The sequence below is a fragment of the Trichechus manatus genome, unplaced genomic scaffold (genome assembly GCF_000243295.1).
Source record: "Trichechus manatus latirostris isolate Lorelei unplaced genomic scaffold, TriManLat1.0 scaffold00080, whole genome shotgun sequence".
Taxonomy (NCBI): Eukaryota; Metazoa; Chordata; class Mammalia; order Sirenia; family Trichechidae; genus Trichechus; species Trichechus manatus.
In genome coordinates, this window is record NW_004444016.1 from 8,117,691 (window position 1) to 8,128,339 (window position 10,649).

The following is a 10,649-nucleotide window of genomic DNA, read 5'->3' on the forward strand; positions in this document are numbered from 1 at the left end:
AAATATAATCTTGTTCAAATTATAATATCCTTTTGCTGACAAACTCTGGTGAGTATGAGATTTACTATTTTCTTGTTTGGTTTCAAGATCTCTAATCAGAGTTTATGCATTATGGTTAGAAATATTTTGAGTTTAAAACTTGAGGCCAAGTTTGGTGGGAGAGCTTTATAATAATTGTTTTGGCGATAAAGGCCAAGGAGAAATCAGGATTATGTTTTTGTGTAGTCGCCACTTAAAGTTGTACTGTGCTTAATTAAAAACTTGAAAATACCTGATTAAGAGAAACTATTAAAAATGCCAAAAAGTGGTAAAATGGAATACTGACAATAAAAGGCCTTGTTGAAGAGAAGTTTTGTTAATGCATGATTTTAATGTTCGCCTGGTCATCTTATCCAAAAGGCACGTTGTTAGCTTTCCTTATCTTTGAATATCCTTCTCTCTCAAATATTGCTTTCCCACAAATCTTTTATTTGAATATGAATACAATGTTGTGTCTAAAGATGGGAAAGCATATGGTAGAACAAATCCCACTGGTTGAGTGCTATCCAGTTATTCTTCACACAAATGAAATCTTTAGAAAAATAGATGTCAGTGGAAATTTGAATAGAGAAATGTGAAAAGTCTGAGAAGTGTGTGAAGGAGGAGGAATTTTTGTCATGGTTTTCCGTGCTGATTCTCTGTAGGAGTTTTTCCTTCTCTCCACCCCCTAATCCATACTTACAAATACTATCCTCCTAGATACAATTCAGAATTCTTAACCTGTTATAACTGGAGGCTTGAATGCATGTTTAAAATTAAGGGGCAGCTGCCTCCCAAAAGTAAGTACGTCGCTCCACATGTATTTTGTCAGCTGCTTATGGAAAAGCAGAAATAATAACCTTTCACCCCAAAGCAGTAAACTTGATTAGCAGCATTAAATTGAAACGAGGAAATGCAAACCCTAATCTCTGGTAGATAATTATTTTATTTTTGGTTCTGAAGTTTGGTGAAGAATTGAAGAAATTCAATTTTTGTGGTCTATTTCACATCCTAATGAGGACTCCCAATGATAGCCATACGTGTTCTTGACTCCACCTAGCACTTTAATGGGCTGACATATTTCCCTCTTTAATTTTATCTGAGACTTGTATCAGTGATATTCAGGTTTCTTAACTCAGAAAAGCAAACTAGTTTGGAACATTTACTACTCACATTGTTTTATTATGCTGCAGCTTGCCCCTTCTATTTCCCTGAAAGAGATAAGGGGTGGGTTTGTGACGTTCAGGGAAGATGATTTGATCTTACTGGCAGCAGTCCCATTTTTACCCTTAAGAGAGTGCTTGAGCCCCCCACCCCACATTTTAGTCATTAATTAGAAAAAGTACAGGAAATTTCAGACATACTAGAAAGTGTAAAGGATCAATTAATTAACCCCTTATGTAATCATCACCTAGCTTCAAAAATTATCAACAATTTTAGGCAATATTCTGACCAGAAAATATAATGTCCTGGAAGCCTCCATTCTTGATCTGTATTCAGCTTTTGCCTTTCAGATTTTGGTTCTTGGGACTTTGGACACTGTGTTAAAACAAGGATTTGAGTGAGGAATTTAGTGTTTAACACTCAATTTTAAAAGTCTCTTTCCTTTCAGTTCTCCTCTCGGCAAGAGACTGGTTGTAGGGTGCTAACTGGAATTTGAAGGTGGTTATTGTATCTCAGAGCTATCTCACATAGAACTGATTGCAGTCCCAATTTCTGCGCAGAAAACTGGCATAAAAGCGAAGCTGGAGAAAAAATGGGCATCTAGTCTGTTCTCACTTTGCTTGATTGCTGTTTTCTAAATATGTAGAGTAAATAAAGCTCTGGTTTTCTGGTCACACTCTGGAGAGTGTCTCAGTTCTTTCTTTTTCCTCTTCTTCGCACATCCTCTTTGGGGATGAGTTGTCAAGTCTTCCTGAGTTTCTGATTCTTGATATTGACTGGTTCTTGATCTCCTTTTTCCCTAGCGCGTCAAGAGTCGCTTACAAAGCGCTCCCATCAGGGCCTCCCACCAGGGCCTCCTGGGGAAAGATAAAAATTTATCCCGCAAAGAGCGGAAAGTAGAATGATAAAGCTTGCGCTCTTCTGCTGTGGTGCCTGGATAAAGTGAGAATCAGGAGGAAGCCTGAGGCGGACACTATTCCCCAGATTGCCCCTCCCTGGTCGCCTATGTTTAACTCTTGGTGGCTCCGAGATTATAAGAGGATGCATAAGAGGGTTCAACTTGCAGTGGAGAGAGGCTGGGAGGCCAGCACTAAATGCCCCACAGCACTTGCCTGGGGACTCCTGTTTCCTTAAGCCTAGAAGGCGTGGTCGTTCACGTTCACTGAACCTCCTCTCACAGCCTCCTCCCAGCAGTTTCCCTCTGAGTCCCGCCTTCTTCCACGGGCAGTTAAGAGGTTAATGGGTCGAGTCGCTAGGACCTCTACGCTCAGCTTTCCTGCAGCGCAGGAACAGTTGGCGGGAGGAGTCCACCGACTCAGCCCCAGTTGCAAGCAGTTTTCAGGCAGAGCTTGTGGGAGTTAACACCGGGGCTGTCGCGGGGCTCGCCACTGTCCTAGGAAACGCCGTTTAAGGAGAATTATGTTAGATTATCCGAGTGTCTTTCTTGCCTCGCCCCGCTTCCACTGCGGGGGCTCGGAGGGAGATCCCGGCCCGCAGCGGAGGGAGACCACGCTCTGCCAACTCACAGTTCCCCTCGTCTCTGCACCTCTAGGCGGCGCTGTGCTTCTCCGCACCCCGCGGCTCCTCTTTCCCAGACGGGTGTGAAATCTCTAGTCTAGCAAGCCCAGCTCCTGGCTGGCCAACCCGGGCAATTCCGGTACTCGAAGACTGAACGTCGGCGGTCGCGGCGCTTCCAGCCGGCGGCGGCCTGGCGGAGCGTGCTCTTCCCGGCGGCTCGTTCTCTCCGGGAGTCCGGAGCATGGTTCCGGGTCGCCGCTGGAGGAGCGCGGACGCCGAGAGGCAGCATGGTGGGCTAGGGGGTGGCGGCTCTCTATTTTTGGGTCTCCTGCGGCGCCTCAGCCGGGTAGCTGCAGTACTCCGTGTTGGAGGAGACGGAGCGGGGAGTAGCTGTAGGCAATGTCGCCGAGGACTTGAAACTGTCGGCGGCCGCTCTGTCCTTGAGGAACTTTCGCTTGCTTCCAGTCACGATGAGCCCTACTTCGGAGTGGACCCGGTCAGCGGTAGCTTGGTGGTCCGAGAGCCGGCAGACCGCGAGCGGCTGTGCGAGGCCAAAGCTGTCTGCGTCTTGACCTATGAGCTGCACAAGATGGGCGTTCACGTCCTGGACGCCAAGGACAACTCGCCTCTTTTGTCTGCTGGCAGCTTGCAGCCCCACATCCCCGAGTTCCTGACACCCGAAGCCAGCTTTACTCTTCCAAAGCTCATGATGCCGACGAGGGAAGCAACGGGGTGCTAAGCTACAGCCTCAGTCGCAGCCAGCACTTCCGCCTGGAAATGGGGGCGCGGGTCGACGGCAGCGAATACCCAGAGTTGGTGTTGGAGAAAACGCTGGATCGCGAGCAGCGCGCCCCCCACCGCTCGGGACAGCGGGCGGCCCGCGCGCTTCGGAGACGCACAAGTCACCATCATCGTGGTGGACACCAACAACAACGCGCCTGTATTTGAGCGCTCCGTATACCGCACGAAGATTCCAGAGACTGTCCCCAATGGGATTGTGTTGTTCTGAGTTCAGGCCGTCTATCCGGATGAGGGCTCCAATGGGGAAATCCGGTACTCCTTAAGCAATAGCACGTGAGCAGAGCTGAGATACCGTTTTCTCGTGCACCCTAGAAGTGGGGAGGTGCGTGTCACCAGGTCCACCTTAAACGCTGTTGGAGGCATACATAATATAGAGGCGAGGGATGAAGGCACCTTCGGTTTAGCTAGCGCTGCTGAACTGCTGGTGGAGGTAACTGACGTGAACGATCATGCCCCCGAGATGAACCTCATGACTCTATCTAGCCCGGTTCCAGAAGACGCCGCACCTGGCACAGAGATTGCTCTCCTCAGTGTAAGGGATGAGGACCTTGGTCCCAATGGTAGGGTCACTTTTAGCATGTACAGCGGAAGCCCTTTTCAGCTAAAGGTTTCTTTTGACAACTACTACAGCCTTCTGACTGATGGGCCGCTGGACCGGGAGCAAATCAGCGAATACTAGCTCCTAATCACTGCTTCCGATGGTGGCTTGCCCCCGCTTAGCACCCGCAGGACACTCACTGTGTAAGTTGCTGCTGTGAACGACAATACAGCAAGCTTTCCCCAACCGCAACAGGAACTCTTTGTGGCTGAAAACAACGGGCCCGGGGCCAACCTGGGCCGTGTGTTTTGCCCAGGACCCGGACCTGGGGAAGAATGGCCTTGTCTTCTATGAGCTGTTAGATATTAATTCTGAAGGCCCGTCAGTCTCTAGCTTGGTGGCAGTGGAATCATCCAGTGGGGTATCACTGCCAAAACTTCCTTTGACTTCGAGCGGCTCAGGGGGTTTTCCTTACAGGTGGAAGCCAGGGAGGGTGGCATTCCTCCCAGAAGTGCAACACTGACTGTGAACTTTGTTTGTAGTGGATAGGAACAACAATGTTCCAGTCGTTGTTTCCCGTGCCAAGGAATGGCTGTGTACCAGTGGAAATTGTGCCCTGCTCTGCTAGAAGTGGACACTTGGTCACAAAAGTGGTAGCAGAGGATGCAGACAGTGGCTCCAATGCCTGGCTTTCCTACCATGTCTCTCAGGCTTCTGATTCTAGCCTTTTCAGAATTTCAGCCAGTATGCGAGAGCTGCGGACAGCTCGGTTAGTTCTTTCCACTGATGCAGTTAAGCAGAGAGTGATGGTAGTGGTTTGGGACCATGGAGACCCACCACTTTCCTTTTCCATCACTGTGGGTGTGCTGTTGAGCAACTCTGCCCCTCAAGTCCTTCCAGACTTGGAAGATCCCTGGGAAACAGGAGGGCAGCTTTCTGCCCAGAACTTGTATTTTGTCATTGCTCTGGCCTGTATTTCCTTTTTATTTCTGGGGTCTTACTTTTATTCCTGTGCAACAAGTTGAACCAGAGCCTAGGTTGTTGCTCTCAGAGCCGCTGTGCAGTTTGCTGTTGCTCTCCAGAGGAACTGAGGAATGGAAAGAGGATGACTTCAAATCCTTGCATGACATCAACAACAATAGATGTTACCACAATCGAGAGACTGTCTCAGACCTATCTCTATCGGGCCTCTTTGGGACTTGGTTCTGATAACAACAGTTTGCTGTTGCTTGGGGAATACAGTGCTGCTGACCTGAGAAATCTGGCCACTGGAGTAGGATTGAATTTGCTGATATCTTGTATTCAGATTCGGAATAGGAAAGGAGATCATGCAAATATCAATGCCATGGTAAGCGAATGTTATGGGACTTGATTCCCCTTGACCAGAAGATGGCTGCTAGCTGTGTTCTGAATTGTTTCTTAGATGAGCCTTGGTGACATTTAACCAATTAAACTGAACACACCTGCATACACCCACTGTGCTAAGAATTCTGAGAGTATAAAAGTATTAGAAAACTGTCGTTGGCCTCAAGGATCTTATAGGTATTTTTTTGTCTTTGAGAAGTCTAAAAAAACTAAACCTAGTAAAGAACAATAAAAATAGTATAGCCTAAAGGTCCAAAATTAAAAATAATAAAATGCCAAAGTTTCTGGTACAGGTAATAAATGACCTGGGACTTCTTAAAATAATTCCTTTTGGGAATTCCTGTAATGAATTACTTAAAGCAAATATCCCTTCATTTAAACATATTTCTTGAGTCTGATATCCACAGTGGTGAATTGAAAATATGTAAGAGTCTTTGTATAATATGAGTTTAAATTCTATCATAGAAAGTGAAATATTTATTCAAACCATTACAATGAATGATAAAAATGATGATAACCATAAGAGATGTAAACATAAATTGCATGAAGTGTTTAAAGAAGAGAGAGTGAACATGAGAGAACATATAAGCGGGAAGGGGTGAATCAGAAGGCTTTGTGGTAGAGATGGCACTTGAATACCGATTAATATATGATATACCAATTAATAAAATGTGGCATAATTTCTAGCCTATACTCTTCATGAATACCATTTTGGAAAAGTAGTCTTCTTTGAGAATGACACTCCAACATATTAACTGATAGCTCCACAGAAGTGTTTTGTAAGTATATAGAAGTTACAACCATGTTTCAGAACACCTATTTGTGCTGACAGAAAGAAGATAACAGCAATTGGGTATAGGACTTGTAACCTTTCATTTATTTATTTTATTGATACATATCACAAAGAAGAAAGATGAGTAATTGCTAAGTTGGAAACATTTTTATGTTCAAAGGTGCATTTATCAAAGTCCATTCAACTTGGATTTAATTTTCTTACTATTTTAGAAGCCAAATGTACTTAGCAAATAAGTAAATAACCTATTTGAGAGTTATGCATCTATTAAAAGTTAAATGAATCAAATACTTCAATTTATCCATTGGTCCTTGACATTTCAAAACTTAGAATGGAGTCAGGATGCATTTTCTAGCAATTCTACAATATTATTTTCTGAGTTGTCATAGAAATCATAGATATAAGGGAAGGAGGTATACAGAAATTAACGAAGGGAATTGAAGCATTTCTTGTTTTATTGTTCCAGGTAATAAGTGGGTTGTAAGTTATTCCCCCTCAAATAATGATGTTAACTGCAAATAAAATAGATTTACATCCATTATGATTTTGTATACTTAATATTCTCATGTGGTATAATAAAATCCACTATATAAGATATGCTTAGTAAATGCTTGCTGAATGAATGAATAAATATGTGCATGTATGAATTGGATGACCACACTGTTCAATATAAAGGGAAAATCTTTAACTTACTTTTCTACTTTACATGTATAAACATGGTTAAAAGTTTAGAGGCAACTTTCAAATATATTATTTCAATGATTACTTTTTTCCTCATGTTGGATCCTAATGAAGTACAACATAACAGGAATTTTCTGGTCCTCCAGCTAGCATGAAAAACCTTAATGCTGTATTCAGGGGCTAAGTATGAGTCCAATTCCTATAGATGACAAAAAGGTTATCAGTAATGCATATCATTACATTGTGAAATTTGCAGTAAATATTATTTCAGGTATAAAAACACTTAATATATAAAATTCATTTCTTTCATTTCCTTGCTTTCTGTCACAAAGACAGTTGAAAATACCAATGTGGCTATGAAGTTTGGGAGTCAGGAGTTGTTTGAGAAATAGAATTTGACTGGACTAGAAAGAAAAATGATAAGAAGACCAGTAGATCTGGAATTCAGAAGGAAAATTAGCTATTTAAAAGAATTAGCTATAACCTAAGAGTTGAAGGCTGACTTGATGGCATCTAACAAGAACAGGGAAAAAATGCCCCTGCCCAGTTTTTTACTTATATGAATGATAAACAAAGTAACAGAGATACATTGTTCATGTATGCAGGAATATTGTGCCATCCCATTCATCTACTTGAGGAATCTCTTTTCATTATTGTTGATATTTAGCTTTTTAGGTAATCCAATGTCTGCTAATAATTTTTATGGGCTGTATATTTCCTTATATATAAATTAAGTATGGTACATACAAACATGAGTAAAATAACCTCTGTAAAGCTAGAGTATTTGTAATTCACACAGGCATTTATTATTTACTTCTTTTTGTCTAATTACATATTGATTCAATCTTGGGTTTTTAGAAAAGAATACGTGTCATGGTGTTCAATTGAATGCCTTCATGACAACTACAGAATTCTAGAAACAAAATATTTATTGCTTAAATTTTATAAAACAAAAACCCTTTGAAAAGGGTGAAATTTCACAATGATTTTAACTGTGTGCCTGAGTCATATAAATCATGTTGATGCATTTGTGTTTATATTTTGTTCAAATTCTAAGCTCTTCACTTCTATTTTAGTTTACAGTGTATATTAACATAGTGCATGATACTAAAATTTGTCAGTTTAAGAAATTAAGGACAACATGGTTTTTACCTATGTCTGTCCTACTGATAATACTTAACAGATATAAACAAAATTGATCCATTGATATGCAACAACTAGGCAACACATGTCTCATGTCTGTTTTTTCTGTAAAGATTCTCTATTTTTTTAATTGTGTTTAGGTGAAAGTTTATAGCTCAAATTAGTTTCTCATTCAAAAATTTATACACAAATTATTTTGTGACATTGGTTGCAATCCCTACAATGTGTCAGCACTCTCCCCCTTTCCCTTTACACCTCGGGTTCCCCATGTCCATTTGTCCAGTTTTGCTGTCCCTTCCTGCCTTCTCGGCTTTGCTTTTGACCAGGTGTTGCCCATTAGGTCTCCTATAGTTGATTGAACTAAAAAGCACATTCCTCACATATGTTATTGTTTGTTTTATAGCCCTGTCTAATCTTTGGCTGAAAAAAAGGTGGACTTCGGAAGTGGCTTCAGTTCTGAATTAGCAGGGTGTCTGGGGGGCCACAGTTACGGGGGCCCCTCCAGTCTCTGTCAGACCAGTAAGCCTGTTTTACATTCTTTTCCTGCCCTGTACAGAACCCTCTATTGTGATCTGTGTCAGAGCGGTCAGTGGTGGTAGCTGGGCACCATCTACTTCTTCTGGGCTCAGGCTGGTGGAGGCTGTGGTTCATGTTGTCCATTAGTCCTTTGGACTTATGTTTTCCTTGCATCTTTGGTTTTCTTCATTCCCCTTTCCTCCAAACATGATGGGACCAACAGATGTATTTTATATGGTTGCTCGCAAGCTTTTAAGACCCCAGATGCCACTCACCAAAGTAGGATGTAGAACATTTTCATTATGAACTGTGTTACGCCAATTCACTTAGATGTCCCCCGAGGCCATAGTCTCCAGCCCTCAACCCCAGTAACTCGGTCCCTCAAGGTATTTGGATGTGTCTAGGAAGCTTCTATGGCTTTGCCTTGGTCAAGTTGTGCTAACTCTGTTAGTATTCTTTTTTATTTATTTATTTGTTTATTGTTGTAGTTTAAATGAAGTTTACATTTCAAGTTAGTTTCCCATACAAAAGTTTACACATACATTGTTATGTGACCCTAATTGCTCTCCCCATTCTGTGACAGCACACTCCTCCTTTGCACCCGATTCACCATGTCCATTCAACCTGCTCCTAACCCTCTCTGCCTTCGCATCTCACCTCTGGACACAAGTTTAGTCTCTTGTATCTACTTGAGCTAAGAAGCACACTCCTCACGAGTATCACTTCACGTCCCACAGTCCAGTCCAATCCCTGTCTGAAGAGTTGGCCTCGGAAATTGTTTTCGTTCTGGGCTGATAGAAAATCCAGGGGCCGTGCTTTCTGGGGTTCCTCCAGTCTCAGTCAGACCATTAAGTCTGGTCTTCTTACTAGAATTTGAGTTCTGCACCCTACTTTTCTTCTGCTCCATCAGGGACTCTCTGTTGTGTTCCCTGTCAGGGTGGTCATTGGTGGTAGCCAGGCACCATCTAGTTCTTCTGGTCTCGGGCTCTGGTTCATGTGGCCCTTTCTGTCTCTTGGGCTAATATTTTCCTTGTGTCTTTGGTGTTCTTCATTCTCCTTTATTCCAGGTTATTGGGACCAATTGATGCATCTTAGATGGCCACTTGTAAACTTTTAAGACCCCAGATGCCACTCACCAAAGTAGGATGCAGAACATTTTCTTAATAAGCTTTGTTATGCCAATTGATCTAGGTGTCCACCAAAAGCATGGTCCCCAGACCCCTACCCCTGCTACTCTGTCCCTCAAAATGTTTGATTGTATTCAGGAAACTTCTTAGCTTTGGTTTAGTCCAGTTGTGCTGACTTCCCCTGCAGTGTGTGCTGTCCTTCCCTTCACCTAAGATAATTCTTACCTACTATCTAGTTAGTAAATAACCCTCACCCTCCCTCCTCACCCTCCTAACAATCAAAGAATGTTTTCTCCTGTGTTTAAACCTTTTCTTGAGTTCTTATAATAGTGGTCTTATACACTATTTGTCCTTCTGTGACTGACTAAATTCACTCAGCATAATGACCTCCAGCTTCCTCCATATTATGTTTCATGGCTTCATCGTTGTTCTTTATCGTTGCATAGTATTCCATTGTGTGGATATACCATAATTTGTTTATCCATTCGTCCGTTGATGGGCATCTAGGTTGTTTCCATCTTTTTGCTATTGTGAACAGTGCTGTGATGAACATAGGTGTGCATATATCTATTCCTGTGACGGCTCTTATTTCTCTAGGATATGTTCCAAGGTGCTGGATAGCTGGATCATATGGTACTTCTATTTCTAGCTTTTTAAGGAAGCGCCAAATTGATTTCCAAAGTGGTTGTACCATTATACATTCCCACCAACAGTGTATAAGTGTTCCAGTCTCTCTGCAACCTCTCCAGCATTTATTATTTTGTGCTTTTAGGATTAGTGCTAGCCTTGTTGGGATGAGATGATATCTCATTGTAGTTTTGATCTGCATTTCTCTAATGGCTGATGACCATGAGCATTTCTTCATGTGTCTGTTAGCCATCTGAATGTCTTCTGAATGCCTGTTCATATTTTTTCTTCACTGATCTTTATCATTTTCGATTTTATATTTAGGGCTTTGATCCGTTTTGAGTTAGTTTTTGTGCAT

The 10,649-nt window shown here is 42.4% G+C and overlaps 2 protein-coding genes across 6 annotated transcripts in view; both read left to right on the forward strand.

Moving 5' to 3' along the window:
* The window catches only part of LOC101350070 (protocadherin alpha-C2), a 195,284-nt gene that overhangs the window by 74,776 nt on the left and 109,859 nt on the right, over nt 1-10,649 (forward strand). The gene's annotated exons all lie outside the window — the stretch shown is intronic.
* On the forward strand, nt 2,988-5,411 carry PCDHAC1 (protocadherin alpha subfamily C, 1). Its single transcript, XM_012556837.1, is given in 11 exon segments — nt 2,988-3,156; nt 3,159-3,398; nt 3,401-3,557; nt 3,559-3,834; nt 3,836-3,866; nt 3,869-4,345; nt 4,347-4,458; nt 4,461-4,570; nt 4,572-4,606; nt 4,608-5,032; nt 5,035-5,411. Coding segments are annotated over 11 exon segments (2,409 nt in total).